General features: G+C 41.6%; 1 protein-coding gene across 3 annotated transcripts in view; it reads right to left on the reverse strand.

Moving 5' to 3' along the window:
* The window catches only part of TENM4 (teneurin transmembrane protein 4), a 1,775,651-nt gene that overhangs the window by 196,803 nt on the left and 1,551,076 nt on the right, over window positions 1-27,772 (reverse strand). For all 3 annotated transcript variants that reach the window (XM_043504093.1, XM_038368402.2, XM_043504094.1), the window contains 2 exons: window positions 6,491-6,661; window positions 1,003-1,220 (listed from right to left, as the gene is read on the reverse strand). In XM_043504093.1, the coding sequence (XP_043360028.1) occupies window positions 1,003-1,220; window positions 6,491-6,661 (389 nt within the window). The remainder of the gene's footprint in view (window positions 1-1,002; window positions 1,221-6,490; window positions 6,662-27,772) is intronic.

The raw sequence follows: 27,772 nt of genomic DNA on the forward strand, positions 1-27,772 counted from the left end.
AATAAAAAAAATGTAAAAAAAATTGTGATTCCCACCTCAGTTACAAGGACCATCTCTTGCACATGTAAAGCTAAATTCTGATGTTGTTGAATCAGCCATTGTTTTCAACTTGGCCCATACTGTATAAATGCAATTTTTAAAAATACTTTATATGATATTAACTTTAATTTCTGATTATATACAGGCAATGAAGTCTAAATGAATTTAATACTGTAACAATAATTTTTAATCTCCTGACTTTTGTGAGTATAGAACCTTAACCAAAAAGTTAGTTTTTTTCATTTTTTCCCCCTTGCTTCACTCTTTATATAGATGTTGGGTAAAATCCTGGCCCTATTGAAGGCATTGGGAGATTTTCCACTGACTTCAGTGGGGCCAAGATTTCACTCCTTATTTCTTAGCATTTCTTAGAAAAACATGCTTTCCAAGTTTGTCAAATCCAAATAATGTAGGTTATCTATAACTTGTATTAACTACTAAAATAAAAAGATCCATCATTTTTTCATGACTCTCAGAAAATAATCTTCAAATTATACTGCAAAATCACTTTAGGATAGGAAATTTCAGCATAAAAAATAAGTTTCATGGGAAAATCAAAAGCACCCGATAATAAGCACCAATAATGAAAGTGGGCTTCATGCCAATAACCACACGCCATGCGTAATATGGGTGTATACAAGCACTTTGGGACACATGCAACCAGCACTTGTGCAAATAAAATTGCATATTTGGCGTATAACATTATCTGTCTATAGCTCCAACCTGGGAAATCATCCTTATTCAGGATCTGAATTGGTGCTTAACATTGGTGAATGCATATTTTGCAGCTGTCACATAGGCATCTATTTTTGAATATTTGAACCTCAATATCTTCCATGAACCCACAGAATTCTTGAGATAGGTAACTGAAATAAAAAGAGGGGCCATCTACCTTTTTAAGGTATAAGCTACAAGCATCAATTCTAACGTAAGTGTTGGTTCATTGAAATGTGTTCCTGTTACCTGAGTATGTGAAGGAGGAAGGCCTTTTCTGCCATAAATCCCAACCAGAGCGGTCTTTCCTAAAGACACATTGAATTTCAGATGCACTGGATGGTCAATGAACACTTGAGATCTCCAAAAGATACCAGGAGGAATCTTCTGTGAGGCTCGTCGTCCAACATCAATTTCTCCAGAGTCTATAAAACTGTCCTCCGGAAAGAAACTACGGGGCTTTCCTGCTGAGACATAGGAACAAAAAAACCCCTTGGATTAGCCTAGCCTCCCATAAGTAATCTGATCAAACTGGTATCTCTGACATTGATCTACCAATGTGCAGACTTTTTCAGAATACATTATGCATCAAGTCTTTATGACTATGAAAGAAAAATGGATAGGATTACTCCTGGCTACGCTCCATCTTTCTAATGAAAACATGCATCTTGGAAGAGCAACATGGATTCCCAAATGGCCCTCTGCTTAAATCATAACAACAGAGCTTGTTAAATTACATTTTAATGTTAAAAATAAATCTTACATCACATCACATCGTTAATTTATGTTATTTATGGAGAAAGTAATTATTATATTATCAAAGAATGTAGTGATTGTGAGTTTCCCATGCACCATGGAGTCAGATGAGTATGTCAAGAACATCTGTTTAAGTGATGGTGAATTATGCAGGGGGAAAACTAAAAGTAAAATTCACTGCTAAATTAATGGTTGGCAATTGTGGGGATGCTTGGGATGGCATCCCCAATACGAAACAGCTAAATGAAGGAGGGACATTCAGCAAAGATAGGGGACCATAATATTCTGCACTTCTACAGTGTCTCCCATTTAAGAACTCAAAGGTGTTTTTATTAGATTTCTAAACAACTCTGTGGAGTGGGTTATGATTATTATCCCTGTTTTAGAGATGGGAAAATTGAGACACAACGATTAAGGCATTAAGGTAGACTCTGAGTTTGGGTGCCCACCTTGAAACACTTTGGGCTGATATCCAGAGGTGCCAAGCACCTACATTTCCAAATGAAGTCACCCGGGTGCTCGGCACCTCTAGATATCAGGCCCTGTGCATCTTAAGTTGGGCAGCCATACATTTAAGCTCTCAGAATTATGGGCACTCTGGAAAATGGGGACCCAAGGGAAGCACAGTTAATTAGGGTCAGAGAGGGAAATAAAACCCCAGGACTGCTGACTCCCAGGCCTTTGCTTTAATCACTGGCCCACACTGCTTTGCCTGAAATTACAGCAAAACAGGAAAAGAGATAGAGATGAAAAATGTCATCGCTTAGGAGGCTGCCTTTATTTTATAATTAAACACACTTGTATTTGAAAAGTATATGTTACCATCACCTCCCAGATTTCAGCTTTTATCGGAACAATTAGGAGCCAAGAGAACACCATGTGGACCATCATAGGCTGTCTTTATTACCCTTAGATATTCAAATCAATCTACTATTCCATCTCTTTGCTATTAAAACCCATTACTGTATGTTTCACAGATCAAATAATTCTAACAAAATGAGAAAGAATCTTTCAGGAATATGAAGTCATTTGTAACAAAATCACATTTGTAGGAACTTTTTTTTTTTTTAATAATATACTCTGCATTTGGGGAATAAGAAACTACAATGTCCTCCTATCCATTACGAATTCTCATCAAATACCCTCACAATGCACATTTAATGCTGAATTGGTGGTTGATAGAGCAATTACATAAAATATTTTTCTGTTTTAAATAATAAAAATCCATGTAAATGTTAAATTTCTCCATATATCATCATCCTAATGTAAACTCCACAGCAGAAACATCAGGTTCAAACTGTAAAAATGTCATCTTAATTAAAAATAGATAAAAAAGTTAAAATTCATGTTAACATTAAAAAGCACCCAATGCTGTTTCTATCTTTATTATGGAGATGAGTTTGCAATAAATTTTTTAATCCAGGAAAGCTATTACGCACATGCTTAAGTTTCAGTCCCAATGAAACTACTCCTGCTTAAAGTTAAGCATGTACTTAAGGCTTTGTTGGATTGGAATCTTATGGAATACGTATGCCTCAACATCATTATTATTTTTCAGAAACACTGTTACATAAAGTTCATTAATAAAAGTCTAATTTTGAAAGGAATAAAATCACATTCCAGAAACATGGATCTGCTATTGTTATCAACGCCTAATTTAGTCTTGTCCTTTGCACTCAAAGGAACAAGGAAAAGTCTAGACTCCTTATTTATCCATGTTTTAAAATCAAGATTAACATTAACAAAAACAGAGGCATTTTGGGGGAATAGGAAATTATAATTAAACTATTTGCAACACTGCAAATAGCACAGGATAATACAACTGAGATCAAATTAGTTTAATTCCACGAGTTTTATTTTGTAAATTGGATTATTAGAATTTGCGTGAATTCTAAGTCATTTTTCAGGATACTGTCAGTCTTAAGACAGACAGTTTGTGTGTGTAAGGCTCTCTTTCAAAACTTCCTGTTCTATCGGCATGGGATGCAAAGAGAGCTACGAGAAGCTAGAAAAAGATACAAAGACTTCATTTGCTCTGGTCCACATCAAAGATACATTTCTGGGATTATTACTGACGTGTTTGATACACACATGGAATTTAAAATGGAAAGTCAAAGCTCATGGTGTTCTTTCTGACTGGTCATTAATGAAGATCTTATATCAGAACAAATGAGGCAGGGTGAGTTTAAAATACTAAATTCTGCTGTGGGGTAGATACCTCAGAAGAAATGGATTCCTTGTAGTAGAGTGAGCGGTGCTTGCTCAAATGAAGAAAAGAAAAGAAAAACAGCAATTCTGTGTTTGAGGCAAAAATGGCCATTCCACAGAAATAATTGTGAAGATTTAAGATACATGTATTTTCTTGACCATCAGTTATATATACGAAAAGATCTGATGCACTTTTTTTCTGGAGCTGGTCAAAAGCAGCTGCTTCATGTCCCCACTGGGTGAGATTTACCCCAGTGCCAAAGTTCAGAGCAAGATTTTTTGCACAGGAGTAAATGTCGCCCATTGACATCAACAGGAGCTGTCAATGGCACCAAGCAGAATCGGATCAGGCCCTGAGAACTGGCTATCCAGAAAGAAACTCAAATAAGAATGCAATTTCTGTACAATTTCTAATCCGAAACTTTATCTAATTAACTTGAAGCAAAATTAATTTCAGATCTGAATTCCTAATTGTGATGCCAATTACTTTGCTCTTTCAACACATTACCTTGCACATGCAACACTTTAGTTTCCGTAGCAACTATTCATAATTTATTCGGTTATCAAAATGAACTGTTTCATTTTTGAGCCCAACTGAGTTTGATTATAGTTCTGATACAGGCTTTGATTCAGTAAAGCACCCTGATCAATCAAAGCCCTTAAGTACATGCTGAAACATCACTGAGTTCAATGGCACTTAAGCAGAAGTTTACATTTGCTGAACAGGGATGGACTTAAGCACATGCTAAAGTGCTTTGCTGGACTGGAGACAGACTAGAGCTAGTAACTGCCTACAGCTAGCATTACCAAATTCATTTCAGCACTAAGGAAATGTTAGCCCCAACCAGCCAATTCCACCATAGGAAAGGTAGTCTATTTGAGGATACTTTTCAGTCAATTTTCATAATTCCAATGACATACATTCTTATTTTGAAAAGCTGTTGTGTAACATTGCTAGCACAGACTGGTTACCATGTTACCACCCTGCACAGGTAGCTGCATTTCAGTGGTGGACATAGTCACCCCTGTAGAGACACATACCAAGGTCTTCATTTAATTTTTAATCAGGAGCAGATCATGCCCACATAGCCACAGGTTCCCCAAGACATGCAAGAAGATCACACTGAGGCTCTGCACAGCTCTCTACCTACAGTAGTCCTCAGAGACTCCCCCTCTAAGTAAACCTCCCCAGTGCAGAGAATGTTTGGCAGAAAAGCCAACAGACTGTGAGAGCATATACATACGCATGTATGGATATACAGAGAAAGAGAGAGAGAGAGAGATCCACACTCCTATTCAGACAAAACTCCTTTTGATTTCAGAGGGGGTTTCGCTGAGAAGGACTGAGAAAACTGAGGAAAGACCTTTGATTTGGCCCCTTGATTATTAGATATATCATTTTAATTTTGATCTTTGAATAGGGAAGGCAGAGATCAAATGCAACGTATAGGGATTTGAACATAGAAATTTAAACAGAAGACAAAAGAAAAATAAACTTTATCATGAGGCCTTTTTGAATGCAGAAACATTCAGTAGTTCACTACATTGTCTAGCAAGCTTTGTCCAGGGTCCTACAGTTCTGGATTAATTGATTTACACTGTAATAATTTCATTTGACACTGAGCAGTCATTAGTAACTTTGTTATTTTTAAGGCATATGTAACTCTGGCCTTTGTTTGCATCCATAAAGACAGATAATCCCATTAAGTAAAATTCCTGTAATTAACAGACGCCAAATAAGCTTACTTATATAAGGCCTGATCCCAAGCCCATTGAAATCAGTGGAAAGACTTCCATCGATTTCAGTAGGCTTTGGATCAGGCCCACATTCCTTGCCTCCCCTCTCCTCCCCCCGCACTCCCGCAACTATAACTCCACCAATTCTACTGGAATGAGAGATTTTTGATCTCATGGTCACTTAAATTTGAAGAAAAGACAGTGCAGCATAAAGAGCTTTATTAAATTCAAAGCTGAATTCCTCATTTCTTCATCTCCCCTACATGAATCTTAGAGTGATGAAAACCCTGTGCTTTGCAGACCCTGTAGGTATTTCTGGCACTGATGCCTCCATTGAAAACACAAGTAAAGTTGCAAAACCCTTGCTTGCTTGTGGAATAGTGTATTGTTTTTTAAATTAGACCCTGATTCTGCATGGTTCTGAGCAGGCTCAGTGCCTCTAACTTCAGTGGGAATTGAAGGCTGTCAGCACCATGCAGACTTTTCAGGATTAGGCCCTTCATTTGGCTGTCCTTGAGGGTACATGGCCATCTTCACAATGCCAAAGCTTGCAATGCCAACAACTTTTAATGACTATTTTGGTACCCACAACAATGCCAACTAGTAACCAAAAGAAATACTAGGATAAGCACTGTTGTATTGCTGTAGAGAAAGCACAGTGACAATCTTCATCACTTTAGCTCTTAAGACATGAACATGGTTTCTCAGGAATATAGCCCATAGATGACATGAAGCAGGGCTTTTGTGGTGGAATACTGTACCCATACGAGATGAGGTGCCAATATCCCCTCCTTGAGAATGGCCTCATAGGTTTGCTGAGGACATACACCTTATCATCATGTTAATGGACATTAAAAGGATGTGACATTTGGAAACATAACTGACAACTACTAGCTCTAGACATGAAAGACTGGAAAAGCACCAGATTATGGTGCTGCAGGAAAGGCGGTATGGGGGTGATGGAGTATGACACTGCATGGCTGGAGTTTAAAAGCAGACACAGAGGACTCACAACATGGAAACACACCAACCATACCTTCACTGGATCCTTTGCCTTTCCTGTCAGGTAACTCTAACCCTGTGCCCCCCGAGGGATATAAGGAGACGTCCGTTGGCACTGGCCAACTGCTGGCTGTGTCTTCCGTGATCTCATACATCTGCCCTTCCATCGGCTGCAGGTGCCAGTTTAGGCCAAACAGGTGCATGGCTGTAGTGAGCAATGAGAAAAGTCATCTTTTTCTGTTGGGAAGAGCTTCATAACTGTAGGGGCACTTGGTAGACTCTCACCCTACTGCTTTATACTAATCACTGCTAAAAAGAAAAGCATGGGATTTATATTATTGGACCGCCCACACTGGTTCTGCAATACCATCAAGAACATGACAATTTCTTTGGCCTGGGTCCCCTCTCACACTAGTCTAGCACTGTTGACTTTAATGGAATTGCTCCTGATTTATGCCAGTGTGAGAAGAGAATTGGACCCCAGGTCTCAGAATACACCTGAAGTTTGGATGAAAATTCAGTGAGCAGTTTTAGGGACAACACTTAAGAAGAAGTGAATGTTATATTTACTTATGCACCAATAAATCCAGAGAAACTGAGCCTTTGCTATGCATTGTTGTATTCACAAGCTATTTTCCAGGCCCTTAATAATTTTTTTATTCAGTCCTTATACAGGGAGAGATGGTGGGAATTTTGACTGAGTAAGGACTGAGTAAGTGGTTTAGAGGTCTGACACATATAATTCATTCTGTTATTGTTACGGTCTTAGTTGTATGTGGATTGAGTGCCAATTCATGTGACCGAGCTCTCTCTGGTACAATTCCAGCTTTCTGCTAATCATCCCAGGGATTTAAAAGTGAGTAACACCAACTGGATTTGCTTGAGTCTAGGACTCAGCTTGTTGTAGGTTTCTGGGATTGCACAAGGCCATCCAGTGTATGAATCTGTTCCACAAAATTACAGAAAGGCAAGGAAAGTTAAGGAACATGACAGAACACTTAAAAAGCAAACAAGTGTATGGAGAGAGGCATGCTTATGCAATTAAGATGCGCCCCCTGAAAACGTGAAGGAAAACAATGTGGCTTCCTGTATCATTCCTTTCTTCCCCAACATAAACATTTCATATTTAATCACCATCCAGTTTACCTTCAGGCACTCAACGGCAAAATGATTCGATATTCAATGCACTTGTAATGACATTTTCCTATTAAGGGAGCAATTCTTATTTCACAAAATAGTTTCTCCAAGAAACTGTACCGTGATATTAACATCAGAGCTATTTAACATAAACAAAGAGGATGAGAACAGCACATTCTCACTGCCTATAGATGTCATTTTATTTATAAAAATATGTTCAAGTTTGTCAAACATCCCAATGATGAGTGCTGGGTTTAGTAAAGTCTTTACATTGGAAAGGATCCATTTCAAGTGGATTGAAAAGGCATCTGAACAGCTCTTTTAAAACAAGTAGTTTGGACATACATAACAAAATTATCACTTTCTTCTATTTCATAATCAATTAGGACATCTTCTAACATGAACAGGAGTGTCACATACTAACAGGTAATGGAAGATAACTAAGATGAGAGAAATTAGGATTCCCACTTTACCATTTAAACAGAGACTGGATTTGTTATCAAAACCCTAATGAATCTATTAAGAAAGAAAAACTCAAACTCCCTATCAGAAAGGAGAGACTCAGGGCTGTGCTCAAAACCAGGGCATTTTTATGCAGGCACACGTGCAACTTTACTAACAGGAAAGCTGAAGATATAGCTGTTGATTCAAACAGGAAACTTAGCACAGACTGGCATGTGGTTTTGATTTAAAAGGGGAACATACATTTCTCCAGAAATGCTACGAGGGTACGGTAAAAAAATCAAGGAGCCCAAGTACGGATGACAAGAACTTTCAGAGAGCCTTAGGTATCAATCTGCTTATCCGTAATGTATTTATGTACTTCCATGGCCCCCACCATCATAGTATCTGAGCACTTCACAATTATTAATGGATTTTATCCTCACAACATTGCATGAGATAGGAAAGTATTATCCTCCTTTCATAGATTAGGAATTGAGGCACAGTGTAGATGAAGTGATTTGCCCAAGTTCACAGAGGTCATCTGTGGCTGAGTGAGGAACTGAACACAGATCTAAGTACAAGTCTAGTGCTCTCTCCCACAGACCATCCTTTCTGCCTTATACCATGCGTATTGCCACAGTATTTGAATTCTTACTAATTAAGATATACTTAAGGGTCATTATTTCCTTCTCTCTCGCTGTCCCCCAGTAGGAATTTATTTATTATGGATAATAATTGTGAGAAAGCTAAGCTGAAGAAGTGAGCATTGTTTTGGGCAAATTAAAAAGATTATGGAAGCAGAATACCTTGTTCTACAAACATGAAGGACTGACTAGAAGCCAGGAACTCCTGGGGCTTCCTTGTACACTGATTTTGTGTGTGTCCCTGGGCAAGGCAGCAGGTTATTTAATGCCTTATAGACACACAAACTTTAAGGACAGAGGAGACCATCATGATCATCTAGTCTGACCTCCTGAACATTGCAGGCCACAGAATCTCACCCACCCACTCCTTAACAGACCTGCTAACCTCTGGCTGAGTTATTGAGGTCCTCAAATCACGATTTAAAGACTTCAAGTGACAGAGAATCATGTGCCATACAGTAGAATATAATAGGGAGCCTCACTCAGAGAAGAATCCACCATTTACACAGGTTTAAACCTGAAAGTGACCCATGCCCCATGATGCAGAGGAGGACGAAAATCTCCCAGGGGATGGATCACTCAATGCTTACCTGTTCTGTTCATTCTCTGGGGCAGCTGGCATTGACCGCTGTCAGAAGACAGAATACTGGGCTGGATGGACTGACCCAGTATGGCCGTTCTTATATTCTTATGTCTCTGTCAATCTGACCGGGGGAAAATTCCTTCCCAACCCCAAATACTGCAATCCATTAGACCCTGAAAACGTGGGCAAGACCCATGAGCCTGACACCTGGAAAAGAATTCTCTAGTTTCCCCATCTATGAAAGGGAGCTATTAATGTTTATCTGCCTCACATAGATGGTACGAAGCATAGTTCATGCATGTTCGTAAAGTATGGTACTTTTAGGTTTACTTTTAGGTCCTTGGCTGGAAAGTCTTTCAGAAATGAAGAGTTATCATAGAGGCCTTCATTAAAAAGTCAGCTTTTGCTATTAGTTAACACAGATTTTCCCTCAAATAAAATAGGAAATACCACCAACCTTGAAACTGACATAGAAAATCTGCATTTGCTTTAGAAACTGGCTCTGATTCATGTTCTCTCATGAAACCACAATATCTTACCATGTGATTATGTGATTATTATTACTATTTTACAAATACCAAAACTTTATGATGTTGGAAGCTGGAGGAAGATTCCGCCTCTCATTTGCTCTCCCATAAAGGCCACCTTCTTGCTGAAATGTCAAGTAATAACAGCAATGGATGTTTTAGGTCTGTAAATCTCAGTGGGATATTTATAACTGTTGATGCACACTGTTGTTTAAATGTTTTGAGAGCAGCACAAAGAAAGGAAATTCAATCTTGTTGTTCACTAAATTGATGCAAAGGCCTTCTGGGTAAAAAACAGGGCAAAGAATCGGGTCTTGAAACCATGGACAACAGACACAATCATACGCTTTGAAATGTTAATGGTTCCTAAAGGCAAAGTGAAGCCATAAAAGAAGCTGAGACTCCTGATGTTCTTCGTCTCCAGGTCAATCTGAACCCATGGCTGACATTTTCTCTGGCTTTTTTCTGCTCAGCAAGATGCGAGACGTGGCTCTCACAGTGAACGTTCCATCTTGACAATTTCCCTCTCCCCCCAAATGGGATGTTCAATAAATGCTCTAATACTGAAGGCTCCTGGATATTAAAAGAGCACAATGCAATTAACAGTCATTAAAATGTACCATTCAGTGCACTAACATGTAGCTTCAACCACCTAGGAAGCCAGGTGGCATGTGCTTTTGAGAAGCTTTGGTTACATGTTGCATAGTTAAAAAAACTCTTCTGTTTTTTCTTGGAATTGAAATACTAGTGGGGAGGGGGAATACAGTGTATGTGCTCAATGGACCAGCTCAACCCCAATGCCATAGATCAAAACACACTACCAAGGCAGATGGCCCAATATGCTTGAGTTTTAAAATCAGACCCTCTACTTTTAAATAAAATAAGTGCTGGTGGAAGTTGCCTGGATGCTGAAATCCACTGAACAGGTAACAGCACACAGTGGCAGGGCAAGCTTCCTTATCACCATGCCCGCAGCAAGCCTCAACCCTGTTCTGAAAGGGTGCCTCTAGGTGGCAAGGAGTTCAGTCTCCATGTCCCTTTCAAGCCTTGGCTACTCTGCTGACTATGTCAGGAAGAGTGCCAATTAACACCAAAATGCAGCGGTGATGTGTCTGTGGGCTCGTAGGCACTAGCGTCACACTCATTTAAGAGAGGTCAGTAGCATGACTCTTCAGCTGGTGTCCTTTTATTTTTCATAGTTGAAAAATGCTACCTTTCAAATGAAGTACAATGTTGGTGGAACTGACGATGCTGGCTCATAATTTTTGTTCTATACAATAGTATCCCTTTTCTGCATGGCATTATTACTATTACATTGCTCTTCTCTATGGCTGTGAGCTTCATTGTCTGTTGTTGTAAAGCCCAAGAAAGTGGTAACGGGGTTCAAAGTTTGCTTTTAAGAGGCACGGTCTTATGGATATGTTTCCATTATGGCCATTGTCTTACGACACAGCAAAACAAAGCAGTCAAAAAATCATGCTCAGCAGAGTAGAAAAAAGAGAACCTGGAATAACATTTAAGATAAAAAAAGACAAAGAAGGATAGTAATTCACATGGTCAACAAAATGGACATCTCTTGGAAAAGGTTGATGGAGTGAGGGAGTTAGCAGAAAGAGGCAGATGATTGTGATAGATTACAGGGAGAAGACAAGACAAGACATGTTTAGTGAAGCATAAGAGACCCCCAGAAACCACAGAAGTCAGCAGAACAGTGAAAACCACACTGCTGCTCTTTATTAGATTGTTGACTTACCCAAGCTGGCAAGGTAAGTGTAATAAATAACCACACCAATCAATTACGATGTCTGAAATTAAGGCCCAATTGAAAGGCTATGGCTGAAGACATCAGCTGCTTTCTATTGTGTTTAAAGGGGGACTTGCAAAGTGCATTTACATTGTAGGCTCACAAACTCGTGCTACTTCCTGCACTGTTCTCCGAGAGTCAGACCCCTGAAGCCATGCCTCCCCGTTTGGTCATTCCTTACTCAGAGAAAACTCCCACCAAAGCCAATGAATGCATAAAAAAATTACAACTCTTTCAGGATTTGGCCCTGAATGATTAAAAAAGCGTTTCTCAGAATATACAGAGGATCAATGGGAACAATGAATAAATACTAATAATGAAAATAGCAGGCGGAACAGTGGCCTGGATTTTCAAAGGAGGGTAAGAGCATTAGGCACCCACCTCCCACTGAAATCCAATGGGATTTGGATGCCTAATTCCCATAGCCCCCTTGAAAATCCCAGCCTAATGATCTGCATTTGTATTCTGCCTTACATTTCAGGAGGTAAATACACTTTGCCTGAGCCAAATATATAGGAATGATAGAGTAGGTTAGGTTGGTGGGGGAGTGGCATTATATATGAAAGAAAGCATAGATTCAAAATCTTAAATGAATCCAACTGTACCATCGAATCTCCATGGATAGAAATTCCATGCTTGAATAATAAGAGTAAAGCCGTAGGAATATGCTACCAACCACCTGACCAGGATGGTGATAATATGAAATGCCTGGAGAGATTAGAGAAGCTGTTAAAACAGAAAACCCAAGAATAATGGAGATTTCAACTATCTCCATATTAACTGGGTACGTCACCTCAGGACACGATACAGAGACAAAATTTCTGAACACCACAAATGACTGCTTCTTTGAACAGCTAGTTAAGCAACCCACAAGAGAAGAGCCATTTCTTGATTTAGTCCTAAGTGGAGCACAGGATCTGGTCGAAAACGAGAATATAGCTGAACTGCTTCATAATAGCAACCATAATATAATTAAATTTAACATCCTTGGAGGTGGGGAAATACCAAAGAAACCCAACACAGTAGCATTTAATTTAAAAAAAATAAGAAATACAGAAAAATTAGGAAGCTAGTTAAATGAAAATTACAAGGAACAGTCACAAGAGTGAAATGCTTGCAAGCTGCAAGGAAACTATTTAAAACACCATAATAGAGGCTCAAACTAAATGTATACCCCAAATTAAAAAAAAAAACCAGTAAGTAAAAACAAAACCATGGGTAAAGCGCAGAGTGAAAGAAGCCTTTAGAGACAAAAAGGCATCCTTTAAAAGTTAGAAGTAAAATCCTACTGAGGAAAACAGAAAAGAGCATAAACTCTGGCATGTCAAGTGTAAAAGTATAATTAGGCAGGCCCAAAATGAATTTGAAGAGCTACTAGCAAAAGACAATAAAAACTAACAGCAAAAAAAAAAGTATATCAGAAGCAGGTAGCCTACCAATCAGTGGGACAACTGGACGATTGAGGTGCACTCAAGGAAGAGAAGGCTTTTGCAAGAAGCTAAATGAAATCTTTGCATTGGTCTTCACAGCTAAGAATGTGAAGGAGATTCCCACATCTGAGCCATTCTTTTTAGGTGGCAAATTTGAGGAACTGTCTCAGATTCTGGGGTCAATAGAAGATGTTTTGGAACAAATTGATAAATTAAACAGTAATAAGTCACCAGGACCAGATAGTATTCACCCAAGAGTTCTGAAGGAACTCAAACATGAAACTGCAGAACTACTAACCTTGATATGTAACCAATCGCTTAAATCAGCCTGTGTACCACATGACTAGAGGAGAGCTAATGTAATGCTATTTTTTTTTAAAAAAGGCTCCAGAAGCGATCCTGGCTATTACAGGCCAGGAAACCTCACTGCAGTACCAGGCAAACTGGTTGAAACTATAGTAAAGAAAAGAATCATCAGATACATAGATGAACATGATTTGTTTGGGAAGAGTCAACATGGCTTCTGTAAAGAAAAATCATGCCACACCAATCTATTATAATTTTTTGAAGAAGTCAACAAACATGTGGACAAGGGTGATCCACTGGTTATAGTGTATTTGGACTTTCAGAAAGCCTTTGACAAAGGCTCTTAAGCAAAATATGCAGTGTTTGTCAGTCCCAGCGGTGAGTGAGGTAGTATCCGAACTGAGGAAGAGCTCTGTGTAGTTCGAAAGCTTTTCTCTCTCTCAAACAGAAGTTGATCCAATAAAAGATATTACCTCACTCACCTTGTCTCCCTTGAACAAAGTAGGCAGTCAGAGAATAAGAGGGAAGGTCCTCTCAAGGATGAGTAACTGGTTAAAAAAGAGGAAACAAAGGGTAGGAATAAATGATCAGCTTTCACACTGGAGAGATATAAATAGTGGGGTCCCCCAGGGATCTGTACTGAGAACAGTGCTGTTCAACACATTCATAAATGATTGGGGAAGTGGGGTAAACAGTGAAGTGGCAAACTTTCCAGATTATACTAAATTACTCAAGATAGTTAAGCCCAAAGCTGACTGCAAAGAGTTACAAAGGGATTTCACAAAACTGGGTGACTGGGCAACAAAAATGGCAGATAAATGCTGATAAATGCAAAGCAATGCACATTAGAAAACAATCACAACTATACATACAAAATGAAGAGATCCAAGTTAGCTGTTACCACTCAAGAAAGAAATCTTGAGGTCATCTTGGACAGTTCTCTGAAAACATCTGCTCAATGTGCAGAAGCAGTCACAAAAGATAATATAATGTTAGAAGCCATTAGGAAAGGGATAGATAAGACAGAAAATATCATTATGCCACTATATAAATCCATGGATATGACAGAGGTCTATAAAATTAAGAAAGGTGTGAAGAAATTAAATAAGGAAGTGTTATTTACCCCTTCTCACCATAACACAAGAACCAGGGATCACCCAATTAAATGAACAGGCAAGAGGTTTAAAAGAAACAAAAGTACTACTTCACACAATGCACAGTCAACCTATGGAACTCGTTGCCAGGGATGTTGTGAAGGCCAAAAGTATAACTGGGTACAAAAAAGAACTAAATACATTCATGGAGGATAGGTCAACCAGTGCCTATTAGCCAAGATGGTCAGGGACACAACCCCACGCTCTGGGTGTTCTTAAACCTCTGACTGCCAGAAGCTAGGAGTGGATGACAGAGGATGAATCACCTGATAATTGCCCTATTCTGTTCATTCCCTCTGAAGCATCTGGCACTGGCCATTGTCAAAATACAGGATACTGGGCTAGATGGACCTTTGGTCTGATTCAGTATGACTGCTCTTATGTTAAACAGGGAAATAGAGAACACATATGCAAGCTTTGGTAAAACCAAGCTTTCCATCACAATGTCTCCTTTTTCTTCTGCGTTGGAAACTAACAGCAAAGGCTTTGGAAGTGCCTCCACCGGGCCCACTCAGCACAGCAATTCCTTTGGTTTCTATGGAGCACCTCTCGGGCTTAATAATAGCTCAGCAAAAGCACATGAGAAAGGAGCACTTTTCGAAAGCTAGTACTCTCTTCCCCCCAGGAGCAGCCCATGGGGAGGGAGTAGAGAAAAACAGGAAGAAAAGGAACAGGAGATCAGGACAAAAACAGTGAGTAAAGAGGAAACAGAATGAAGAAACAGAGAGCAAGAAAGGGAACAAGGGAATATATATACATATACATACGCACATATATATATGCATGCCTGTGTATATATACACACACACACATACATATATACACACACACATACATATATACACACACACACACACACACGTATTATGACAAAGCTCTGTCCTTGTCTCTGTGGGTCCCACGTCTCCTGGTGGATTTCGCTAGCCTCAGAGGCTCATTGTGACCCTCCACATAACCTTTCTCTCTCTAGAAGCAAGGATCACAGCTTACTGAGCCATTTTCATCATAAGCCAACAAGGGAGGTGAGGAGAAGCAACCTTCCCTTGCACAGTCTCTCTTGTCTCCCAGTCTCAGTGATTAATCAGGGAAGGGAGGGGGAAGCCCAGGCCCACCCTCTACCCCGGGCTCCTGACCAGGGACCCTAATAGTAGCAGCTATGGAAGCTGACTTTTTGGAAATAGGATATGTACAATTCCCTGGGCCACTTCCCCACAGCAGCCCCCTCTCAGTATCTCCTTCACCGTTACTTCAGGGACTCCTTCCTTGAGCCTGATACGGATTTATACTGCTTAGTTCCTCCACCAGCACGGCTTCCTCCTACAGATCCTGACACACATGCCTCTCTGACTAACTGGGAGGCTTTTAACTAATTCCAGCCAGCCCTTGATTGGCTTCAGGTGTCCCAATCAACCTAGTATCTCCACTGCTTTCTAGAAGGATCTTAATTGTCAGGTGTCTTGATTAACCTGGAGCAACTGCCATTTGGTTACCATGGTCTTATTGGGATCCGGGAAGTGGGCGGGCGAAGTCCGTCCACCGCTAAAGGATCCCCCCCAGCCTAAAAGGGGGATCCACAGCACGTAGATACCAAAAAATTCTGGGGGACAACTAATGAAATAACAGGGACAGGAGTGTGGTCAAAGGGTCAAACGAAGGGAACCGGATGGGGACACTGAGCAGAGAACCCCGGACAGCGCCCACTGCTCCTCAAAGGCGTCAAGGGAGTCAGAGGACGCCGCCCAGAGAAACTCTGCCCGGATACGTGAACAGACCGAGCATCAGAAATCCAGGGATTTCATAGATTCATAGATACTGAGGTCAGAAGGGACCATTCTGATCATCTAGTCCGACCTCCTGCACAGCGCAGGCCACAGAATCTCACCCACCCACTCCTATGAAAAACCTCACCCATGTCTGAGCTATTGAAGTCCTTAAATCATGGCTCAAAGACTTCAAGGAGCAGAGAAGCCTCCCTCAAGTCAACCATGCCCCATGCTACAGAGGAAGGCGAAAAACCTCCAGGGCCTCTCCAATCTGCCCTGGAGGAAAATTCCTTCCCGACCCCAAATATGGCAATCAACTAAATCCTGAGCATATGGGCAAGATTCACCAGCCAGATACTACAGAAAATTCTTTCCTGGGTAACTCAGATCCCAATTTGTTGATTTGTTTAGCCTGGAGCTAACATACCTGTTCCTCATTACTTTACTATAGCCATCTGGCCTTGCCCTGTCACTATATATATATATATATATATACACAGAGAGAGAGAGAGAGGATGAGACTATTAAGAGATGGAACATGTTAGAAAAGAGTAAGGGAGGGAATGGGCAAGAGTATGACGGGCAACAGACAGGAAAAAATTTGGGACTCAAACATGGAATGGGAAGACTTTTAGAACAATCCCTGTATCCATCCTTCTCTCTTCTTCTGTCTTCCATTTCTCTCTCTCTCTTCTTCTCCAGAGGTGAACTGGATGTAGCCTCTTCTAATGTACTCCTCAGACTCTCTGGCCTTTGGGCCAAAACATCATGCTGGCCCTTTGTAGTAACTACATCTTTCAAGTGAGAACTGGTATTTTTTTTTAATGTTCAAATACTCTGGATTCCACCAGTAAATTACTCAGGGCTAATTTTGACTCAAGTAAATCTATTGCTTTCGCTCCTATCTCTGGGATAAACTTGACTGTAATTAGCTAAACAACTGTCTCTCTCTACACTGAAATTATATGATTTTTGAAGAAGTGGAAGAATTGACTGCTGCAGAATTAATCATACTTTTCTGACATTCAATGTTGTTATGAAAAATAGTCTTTCAGCGTGAAATAATCACCCAGTTTGTCAATCTTTCAATAAATCATGGAAAAGGCCCATAAGATTAAGGGGAATAAAAGCAGCAAAACAGACATTAAAGGAAGCAAGCAAACAAACACATCTCTCCTGAGTACCTGTTGACATTTTACTCAGGGGAAATGCTACTTTGCTCTGAGGGGTGTGCTGACAACATGCCAGAAGATCAAGAGCCAAGTGACTCTCATGGCACTGCCTGTATCAACAGGGAGTAAGGGTGGCAACTGCAAGACTAGGCCCTGTAGAAAATGCAGCACATCATGGCTACATACTAAACTGGGAGGAGTGGTAGATACGCTGGAGGGGAGGGATAGGATACAGAAGGACCTAGACAAATTGGAGGATTGGGCCAAAAGAAATCTAATGAGGTTCAATAAGGATAAATGCAGGGTCCTGCACTTAGGATGGAAGAATCCAATGCACCGCTACAGACTAGGGACCAAATGGCTCGGCAGCAGTTCTGCGGAAAAGGACCTAGGGGTGACAGTGGACGAGAAGCTGGATATGAGTCAGCAGTGTGCCCTTGTTGCCAAGAAGGCCAATGGCATTTTGGGTTGTATAAGTAGGGGCATAGCGAGCAGATCGAGGGACGTGATCGTTCCCCTCTATTCGACACTGGTGAGGCCTCATCTGGAGTACTGTGTCCAGTTTTGGGCCCCACACTACAGGAAGGATGTGGATAAATTGGAAAGAGTACAACGAAGGGCAACGAAAATGATTAGGGGTCTAGAGCACATGACTTATGAGGAGAGGCTGAGGGAGCTGGGATTGTTTAGTCTGCAGAAGAGAAGAATGAGGGGGGATTTGATAGCTGCTTTCAACTACCTGAAAGGGGGTTTCAAAGAGGATGGCTCTAGACTGTTCTCAATGGTAGCAGATGACAGAACGAGGAGTAATGGTCTCAAGTTGCAATGGGGGAGGTTTAGATTGGATATTAGGAAAAACTTTTTCACTAAGAGGGTGGTGAAACACTGGAATGCGTTACCTAGGGAGGTGGTAGAATCTCCTTCCTTAGAGGTTTTTAAGGTCAGGCTTGACAAAGCCCTAGCTGGGATGATTTAACTGGAACTTGGTCCTGCTTTGAGCAGGGGGTTGGACTAGATGACCTTCTGGGGTCCCTTCCAACCCTGATATTCTATGATTCTATGGCTCCTCACATTGTTTATATAAAGATAAACGCATGGTGAGGTCAATTCCCAGGATGTGATGCCTCCATGTCTTTCCAGCACAATACAACACACATGCACATGGCATGGTTTGGGTTTCTGCTCCATACCAGCGACAAAGACAATAACACATCCCTGCATGTTTTGTTCTATCCTGAACTGAACTGAATACAACACAGCACAGGTGTTGACTTCATTGATGCTCCGGGGATGGAGCACCCACGGAAAAAAATAGTGGGTGCTCAGCACCCACTGGCAGCTCTGAGGATTAGCTCCTCTCCCTCCCTCCCAGCTCCTCCTGCCTGTCATGATCAGCTGTTCAGCGGCATACAGAAGGTGCTGGGGGGGAGGGGGGTGGAGTGAGGACTGGTCTCGCTCGGGGGAGGGAGCAGAATGGGGCAGGGGCAGAATGAAGAAGAGGTGGGGTGGAACTTGGAGGAAGGGGTGGAGTGGGGGAGGGGTCTGGGGTGGAGTGGGGGTTGACTCATAAAGACGGCGCCTATGCAACACAGGTACCAAATTAAAAATGTGAGCAGCTACTGGGCAGGGATAACCTTAACTTATGCAGGACCAGAAGCAAGAGTTGGGCTCCAAGCTACCATTTCAACAAGAAATCAGAGCAGAATTTTTGGATCTTCTCTGGAAACATCTCCAGATGTTGTTTCCATAAAACACAACCCACCCCACAAGAGGTCATTTGCACTGACTGTGACCAAGGAATATATTTGACACACTGGTCACATTTTGACCACTTAACTTTTTTATCTAAACAAGATGTGTCTTGACTGTGTGTTGCAGCTACACCAGAGACTACCAAGGTGCAAGTAAATGGTCTGTAATTAGTAACAATTCCTTCTTAGCAGAATATTTTATATTTTCATTTAGTTGTCAATTGCTCTTAAAAACAAAAACAGAGCTTCCAGATGAAGCACCCTTTGAAAGCTTCAAGGAAGTGCCTAGAAAGACATACTATGAAATGAAGTAGTTAAACTCAATGTTTGTTCAACACAAAGAGTCAGCACTTCCTATTCAAGGTCTCCCTAATTACCCCGGGGATCAAAGAATTTCAAGTGATTGCCTGTTCATTCAAAGTGCTAATAGATGATCACTGCCCCCACCAGCTTTATAGTGGCACACTCGCAGGCTTGTCATTTCCTGTGCAGAGGGGCAAGATGCATTTTAAACGCTTAGCATATTTATATTCATTTCCTCAGGAGGCTCTTTTCAAGTGTCAACCTATGAAAAAAATAAATGATTTATATGTAAAGGTGTCCTGGCTTATCAAAGAAGCTGTCTGCTTATGTATAATCTATAATTTCCTCCCTGCACTTCTGCCAATGAGAAAGCAGAAGAGGAAGTCAAAAGATGAATCTCAGCAACATATTGCTGCTGTTAGGCAGCTTACTGCACTTGTGCAGCTTATTCCAGTCCCTCAGACGCTAGTAAATTTGGTGTTATACATGCTCAGGCCTTTCTCAGTAAAATAATATTTCTCCTTCCAGATTGCCTTTATGACAGAGGCCATATTAATATATATATATTACTGAGGTTTCTTCACCATCAAAGTCAATTATAATATGGTCCCACCGTACCTCTAAATGGTGTTTTAATTTGTGTATAGATTATTAGCAATAGAAATTTCTCATTGGAGTATTCACTTCAATTAGAGAAATGAGCACAGACAGGGGGCTTCCCACCCTGTTTTGCAACTACTAAAATTCTGGGTTAGCCTGTTATGCACAATATAATTTTACATATACCGTTTCATTAGGCACCTATAGTTGCTGAACCCTAATTGAAAGAATGTGATTCACCAAGTTAAATCAGCTACAGTTCAGCACTTGTTATTTATTATTTGTATTTTGGTAGCATCTATGAGCCCCAGTCACGGTTGTGATAGATGCAGTGCAATTACAGCACAAAAAGCTGGTCCCTCTGATCCAGCAAAGGACTTTAAGCACATGTTTAATTTTAACATCAGTAGTTCCACTGACTTCAACAGAACTACTCTTATGCTTAAATGAATCAAGACCACATACTCAATAACTCACATACCTAAAACCCAGTCCTCTCTGCCATAGAATCACAGAAGATTAGGGTTAGAAGAGATCTCAGGAGGTCATCTAGTCCAACCCCCGTTCAAAGCAGTACCAACCGCAACTAAACCAGCCCAGCCAAAGCTTTGTCAAGTCATACCTTAAAAATCTCTGAGGATAGAGATTCCACCACCTCCCTAACTAACCCATTCCAGTGCTTCACCACCCTCCTAGTGAAATAGTTTTTCCTAATATCCAACCTAGACCTCCCCCACTGCAACTTGAGATCATTACTTCTTGTTCTATCATCTGTCACCAGTGAGAAAAGCCTAGCTCCATCCTCTTTGGATCCCCCCTTCAGGTAGTTGAAGGCTGCTATCAAATCCCCCCTCACTTTTCTCTTCTGCAGACTAAATAAGCCCAGTTCCCTCAGCCTCTCCTCATAAGTCATGTGTCCCAGCCCCCTAATCATTTTCACTGCCCTTTGCTGGACTCTCTCCAATTTGTCCACAACCTTTCTTTAGTGGGGGCCCAAAACTGGACACAATACTCCAGATGTGGCCTCACCAGTGCCGAATAGAGGGGAATAATCATTTCCTTCGATCTGCTGGCAATGTTTCTACTAATGCAGCCCAATATGCCATTAGCCTTCTTGGCAACAAGGACACACTCATATCCAGCTTCTCATCCACTGAAATCCCCAGGTCCTTTTCTGCAGAACTGCCGCTTAGCCAGTCGGTCCCCAGCTTGTAGCAGAGCATGGGATTCTTTCGTCCTAAGTGCAGGACTCTGAACTTGTCCTTGTTGAACCTCATCAGATTTCTTTTGGCCCAATCCTCCAATTTGGCTAGGTCACTCTGGACCCTATCCCTACCCAGCAGCATATCTATCTCTCTCCCCAGCTTAGTGTCAGCAGTGAACTTAGTGTCAGCAGTGAACTTTCCGAGAGTGCAATCCATCCCATCATCCAGATCATTAATGAAGATGTTGAACAAAAACAGCCCCAGGACCGACCCCTGGGGCACTCCGCTTGATACTGGCTGCCAAGTAGACATTGAGCTGTTGATCATTACCCGTTGAGCTCAACGATCTTGCCAGTTTTCTATCTACCTTATAGTCCATTCATCCAATCCATACCTTTTTAACTTGCTGGCAAGAATACTGTGGGAGAACGTATGAAAAGCTTTGCTAAAGTCAAGATATATCGTGTCCACTACTTTCCCCATATCCACATCACAGAAGGCAATCAGGTTGGCCAAGCCTGACTTGCCCTTGTTGAATCCATGTTGACTGTTTCTTATCACCTTCCTCTCCTTCAAGTGGTTCAAAATGGATTCCTTGAGGACCTGCTCCATGATTTTTCCAGGAACTAAGGTGAAGCTGACTTGTCTGTAGTTCCCCAGATTCTCCTTCTTCCCTTTTTTAAAGATGGGCACTATATTTGCCTTTTTCCAATCATCCCGGACCACCCTGATTGCCACGAGTTTCAAAGATAATGGCCAATAGCTCTGCAATCACATCAGCCAAGTCCCTCAGCACCCTCAATGCATTAGATCCAGACCCAAGGACTTGTGCATGTCCAGCTTTTCTAAATAGTCCTTAACCTGTTCTTTCACCACTGGGGGCTGCTCACCTCCTCCTACTGTGCTACCCAGTGCAGCAGTCTGTGAGCTCTGTGAAGACTGAGGCAAAAAAAAGCATTGAGTACTTCAGCTTTTTCCATATCATCTGTCACTAGGTTGCCTCCCCCCATTCAGTAAGGGTGCCACACTTTTCTTGACCATCTTCTTGTTGCTAACTTACTGTAGAAACCCTTCTTGTTACCCTTCATATCCCTTGCTAGCTGCAACTCCAATTGTGCTTTGGCCTTTCTGCTTACACCCCTGCATGCTAGAGCAATATTTTTATACTCCTCCCTAGTCATCTGTCCAAGTTTCTACTTCTTGCAAGCTTTCTTTTTGTGTTTAAGCTCACAGAAGATTTCTCTGTTAAGCCAAGCTGATCGCTTGCCATATTTGCCATTCTTTCCGCACATCTGGATGGTTTGTTCCTGTGTCCTCAATAAAGCTTTTTTAAAATATAGCCAGCTCTCCTGGACTCCTTTCCCCCTCATATTAGCCTCTCAGGGGATCCTGCCCATCAGTTCCCTGAGGGAGTGAAAGTCTGCTTTTCAGAAGTCCAAGGTCCATATTTTGCTGCTCTCCTTCCTTCCTTTTGTCAGGATCCTGAACTCGACCATTTCATGGTCACTGCTATCGCAGTTGCCACCCACTTCTACTTCCCCTACCAATTCTTCCTTGTTTGTGGGCAGCAGGTCCAGAGGAGCAAGGCCCCTATTTGGTTCCTCCACCACTTGCACGAGGAAGTTGTCCCCAACACTCTCCAAAAACTTCCTAGATTTTCTGTGCACTGATGTATTGCTCTCTCAGCAGATGTCAGGTTGATTGAAGTCCTCCATGAGAACCAGGGCCTGTGATCTGGAAATGTCTGTTAGTTGTCCGAAGAAAGCCTCATCCGAAGAAAGCCTCCTGGTCTGGTGGTCTATAGCAGATGCCCAGCACGACATCACCCTTGTTGCTCTCGCTTCTAAACTTAACCCAAAGACTCTCAACAGGCTTTTCTCCAGTTTCATACTGGAGCTCTGAGCAATCATACTGCTCTCTTACATACAGTGTATCTCCTTCACCTTTTCTCCCCTACCTGTCCTTCCTGAACAGTTTATACCCATCCATAACAGTGCTCCAGTCTTGTGAGTTACCCCATCAAGTTTCTATTATTCCAATCACATCATAGTTCCTTGACTGTGCCAGGACTTCCAATTCTTCCTGCTTGTTTCCCAGACTTCTTGGGTTCGTGTACAGGCACCTAAGATAACTAGCCGATTGCCCTACTTTCTCAATATGAATCACGAGGCCTCCCCTATTGCACCCTCTTCCTTGTGTTTCCTCCCAGTATCCCACTTCCCCCTGGCCTTATCATTAAGCAAATGAAAGAGAAGGTTTCATTATGTAGATGTTTTAAGGGGGCACTTCATTGTTTTAAGGAGACTTAGGAGATGAAGGTGCACTTTATTTTACTTTCTTATCTCTCTCCAAACAAACTTGAAAAAACAAGCTATTAATGATGAAAGTTAATTTGGGCAGAAAACCCCACTTTCTGTGTACAAAAGCCTGGCAAATGATACTATCTGGGAAAGCTGATTAAATGGATGACACAGCACAATTAATGACACTGGAATTTCCCCACCTCCCTAGAGACCCTGGGCAAAATTCAACACAGGACTCAAGGGAGCTATAAATCTTAAATGAATGGTACAGCTCAGTGCTAAAAGCTCTCTCAATAACAAAATTTAACACACCTGCCAATCTGTTAATTCCAGCCTCAGGACTAACCCAGCAGACAGAAAAAGGCAAAAACTGGTCAAATGCAACCCACAGCATTCTATAATGAGGCCCACAGCCACCTTTTTAGTTAATTACATCCCCAACACAATGTTAAGAGAATGCAAAGGTTGCAAAGTCATGAATGTAAAAAGTAGGAAATGTCAGAATTAAGGTTGCCTGTACAACTTTAATTTGGCTCCCTTGTGCATATGCATCATGATAACTGTCTTTAATGACATGATCACATATTATTTTTCCCACAAGAATCCTGATAGAAGGAGCAATTGCAAGGAAAACCTGCTCAGCCCCTGCATTTTCAGGTTGGAGCATACTCAGGCACTCTGTGGAGATGCCACATGTGCAGTCCATTCATAAATGGAGCATGTTTAGTTGCTTTGTGGCAATGGTGCACACACAGTCTGATCAGCATCAGGAGTTGTGAGGGGATGGAGCATGCTCACTGCAGGTGGAATCTTCCAAGATTTTAGCTACCAGACTCGAACAAGTGTCTACTGAACATGTGTGAACTGATATTTTTCAGAGGCTTATTATTTTGCCAAATTTGGGCCAGTTTTCAGAGAGATGGCGAAAGGCTCATTGCTACCTGTACCCTTACAAGCAGGTGTGACTTACGGATATCTAGGATATGTCTACATTGCAGATGGAAGAGGAGCCTCCCAGCCTAAGCAGAGAGACTCATGCTAGTTCAGGCGAACCTACCATAGTAAAAACAGCACGGTGGACATTGCAGCTTTGGTGGAGCCTGGGGCTAGCCACGCAAGCTCAGATACAAGGCATTGGGTGAGCTCAAGAGCCTTAGCTGCTGCCTGAACTGCCATGTCTACACTAGCTACAGCTAAGCCACTGTGAGCCTGTCTACCCAGGCTTAGAGCCTCACTCCCAGGTATAGTGTAGACATACTGTTATAGACCTGATTCTCCACTGCCGTGAACCTTATGTCATTATCTACACCTGTGAAGGGTGGGTGTAAAATGGTAGCAAATCAGAATGGCTGCATTTCACACAGGTGAATGACTATTCCTGCTTAAATAATTGTGTTTGAGGCCATCTGGGCTACCCGTTTGATCCCATCTACTCCGCAACATAACTGTGCAGAGGAACCAGTTACAAAGGGGTTGTCCTGGGATGCGGTCCACGCTGGCCTTCTCCACACTAGTCTCATTTCCTCATTACTAATACTGGTTCAGCTCCCTGAGGGTTAGCAGTGGAATGAGCACTAGGTAAACAAAGTGCCAATTCAATTTTTTACCGCTGGTAATCTAACACTGCTTCGGTGTTTTACTTGGCAATAAAATGTCAGGAGCCACATAAAGACTTTTCTACACTACCATGCCAGGTGTATTTCTCTAATATTTCCCACCATTGCTAACAATGGTTCTGCTGCACCTTGGGGTAGAAGCAGTATAAGCAATAGTGGGAAATTTTTGAGAAATAACCTTAGTATGGACAAGGGCATTATTCCTCCTGGCACTCTTTTCAAATAAAATAAATAAATAAAGTGTCCCTTTATATTGGATATTGAAACCATCCATGCTACAACTGTATGAGGTGGACAATGCACCCTGCTCCAGCTGTATTATGTACTACCATGTTTGAAACAGGTTTCCATGCACTGTTCCCACCGTCTCTTTAGATTGGGTTGTAGTTAGCATGTTTCTGATCACAGTGTGGATGAGCGTTAGTACAGGGCACAACAAAGTCAAGCAAAGAGGTATGTCAGAAAGGCTGGTAATTGGGGGAGGGGCCGTTAATTTTTAACTTGACGATCATGGGCTGTTCCCAAAATAAATCAATTCTGCTACCCAATCATTCAGGGTCAGATTCTGCCATCCTTACGTTGCCTCATGCCTTACTGCACAAGTCTTTCAATAAAGTGTAACTCACTTTGTTAGTTGCCGCAGGTCACCCCACCCTGGGTCCATACATTAGTTCTGGTCAACTCTCATGCCGCTGTTCAGGAGCTATCCCTTACCCTCTTCCTGGAGCTGGGGTTATGGTTCAAATGATCACTCTCTCAAAACAGGAATCCCCTATTCTCCTCCTACTTCAAACAGTCACTTTGTCTCTCCTTAAGGCAGGAACCACTCAGACAGTTATTACCTCTATTCCTAGGCCAGAAGTCCCCACCTCTCCTCCTTGGATCTAGGCTGTAATTTTGCCAACTGTAGGGCCTTTGCCAGCTATAGGCCCTCAGCCTGATTCTCTTTCAGGTGGCTCTTTTCCTCCAATTAGTCCTCATGCTCAGAGGGTTCAACAGGCAGTCTTCTCCTGCTACGAAGGAGGAGGTAGCATATATGCTGGTTCTTTAAAGCTCATCTCAATTGGTTGGGTGAGATGGGAGCATTGCTCTGCCCGCTCTGCAAGGCTCCTGGCCTCACACACTTGTAAGATCAGTGGTGGGATTTCCTCCACAAACACCACTTATTCGTGGGATCGCTTCCTCTCTCTACCAATATCTTCTAAGTCCTGGTATTTACATCTGATCTTTCAAAAATTTAAAGGGCCATGCCACTTGCTAGGGGTGGGCTGACCTCAAGGCACCATATTACCCATCACAAAGCCCAATAGAAATTTATACCAAACCCTGCACACAAGGTTTTGAAGATATTTTCTAATTTATAGCAGAAAGGGAAGGCGGGGGGTGGGGGAGAGATAATCATTGAACTCTAATTCAGGAGTATTTTTCAGTGTCACTGACATCCTTATCTGAGCCCATTATTATGACTAGTTACCCCCGCACCAATGCATAGTATTTAAAAACAGTGAAAGAAAATCCATTATGGGAAATGTTTCTTTCTCTCTCTTATTAACTGTAATTAAATTACGTTTTCCCCCAGTAATTAGTATGAAATAAAAACACAGACTTGAAGAGAACTCCTTCCAGGAGACATTAAGACCTTAACATTTATTCCTCATCAGCGTTCATGTGCAAAGGTCAGTCTGAACTGTGAACTGAAGAGTACACTGGCACATCAGTGTCACTTGTCATAAAGGCTGTGGCAGCACTTGCAGCGTCAAATGTGTATTTTTCGGGGGGGAAGGTAGTACAACTATAAAAACTCACTACAAGTAAACTTTACTGACCAAATCTGAGAGTCCATATCCTTTCTTTTACTACAAGAAGAGGAAATTATATTCAGGAAACCCCTTTTATTAAAGAAAAGGAGTACTTGTGGCACCTTAGAGACTAACAAATTTATTAGAGCATAAGCTTTCGTGAGCTACAGCTCACTTCATCCGATGAAGTGAGCTGTAGCTCACGAAAGCTTATGCTCTAATAAATTTGTTAGTCTCTAAGGTGCCACAAGTACTCCTTTTCTTTTTGCGAATACAGACTAACACGGCTGCTACTCTGAAACCCTTTTATTAAACAATCCTAAACCCAGGGGTGGATTAAGCATGCAAGGGGCTGACTTTCATGTTGTGACACTGACATGTAGTTACATAGACTTTTAAGGCCTAAAAGGACCATCATGATTATCTAGTATGATGGCCTGCACATTGCAGGCCACAGAACCTCACCCACCCACTCCTGTAGTACAGCCATAAACTCTGGCTGAGTTTCACAATGCCACAGGGCAAATACCAAGCACAGTGGGATCTTTATGGATGTGTAGCCCAGCTCTTGATCAGCCAGAGACTTGACTGTTTTGAACTATTTCTAAACAGAAGCCATTCTCTCTACTATGTCTATGCACAGACTTTCTTATTGCTTGTATAACAGGGGCAGGGGGTGGAGGGAGTGGTGGCATTTTCACATCTTTGTGTTATGTATGTATATATTTTCTAATTCGATCATTAGCAATGGGTCTCTCTGTTATAGCTAAGAATT

The sequence above is a fragment of the Dermochelys coriacea genome, chromosome 1 (assembly GCF_009764565.3).
Source record: "Dermochelys coriacea isolate rDerCor1 chromosome 1, rDerCor1.pri.v4, whole genome shotgun sequence".
Classification (NCBI taxonomy): domain Eukaryota; kingdom Metazoa; phylum Chordata; order Testudines; family Dermochelyidae; genus Dermochelys; species Dermochelys coriacea.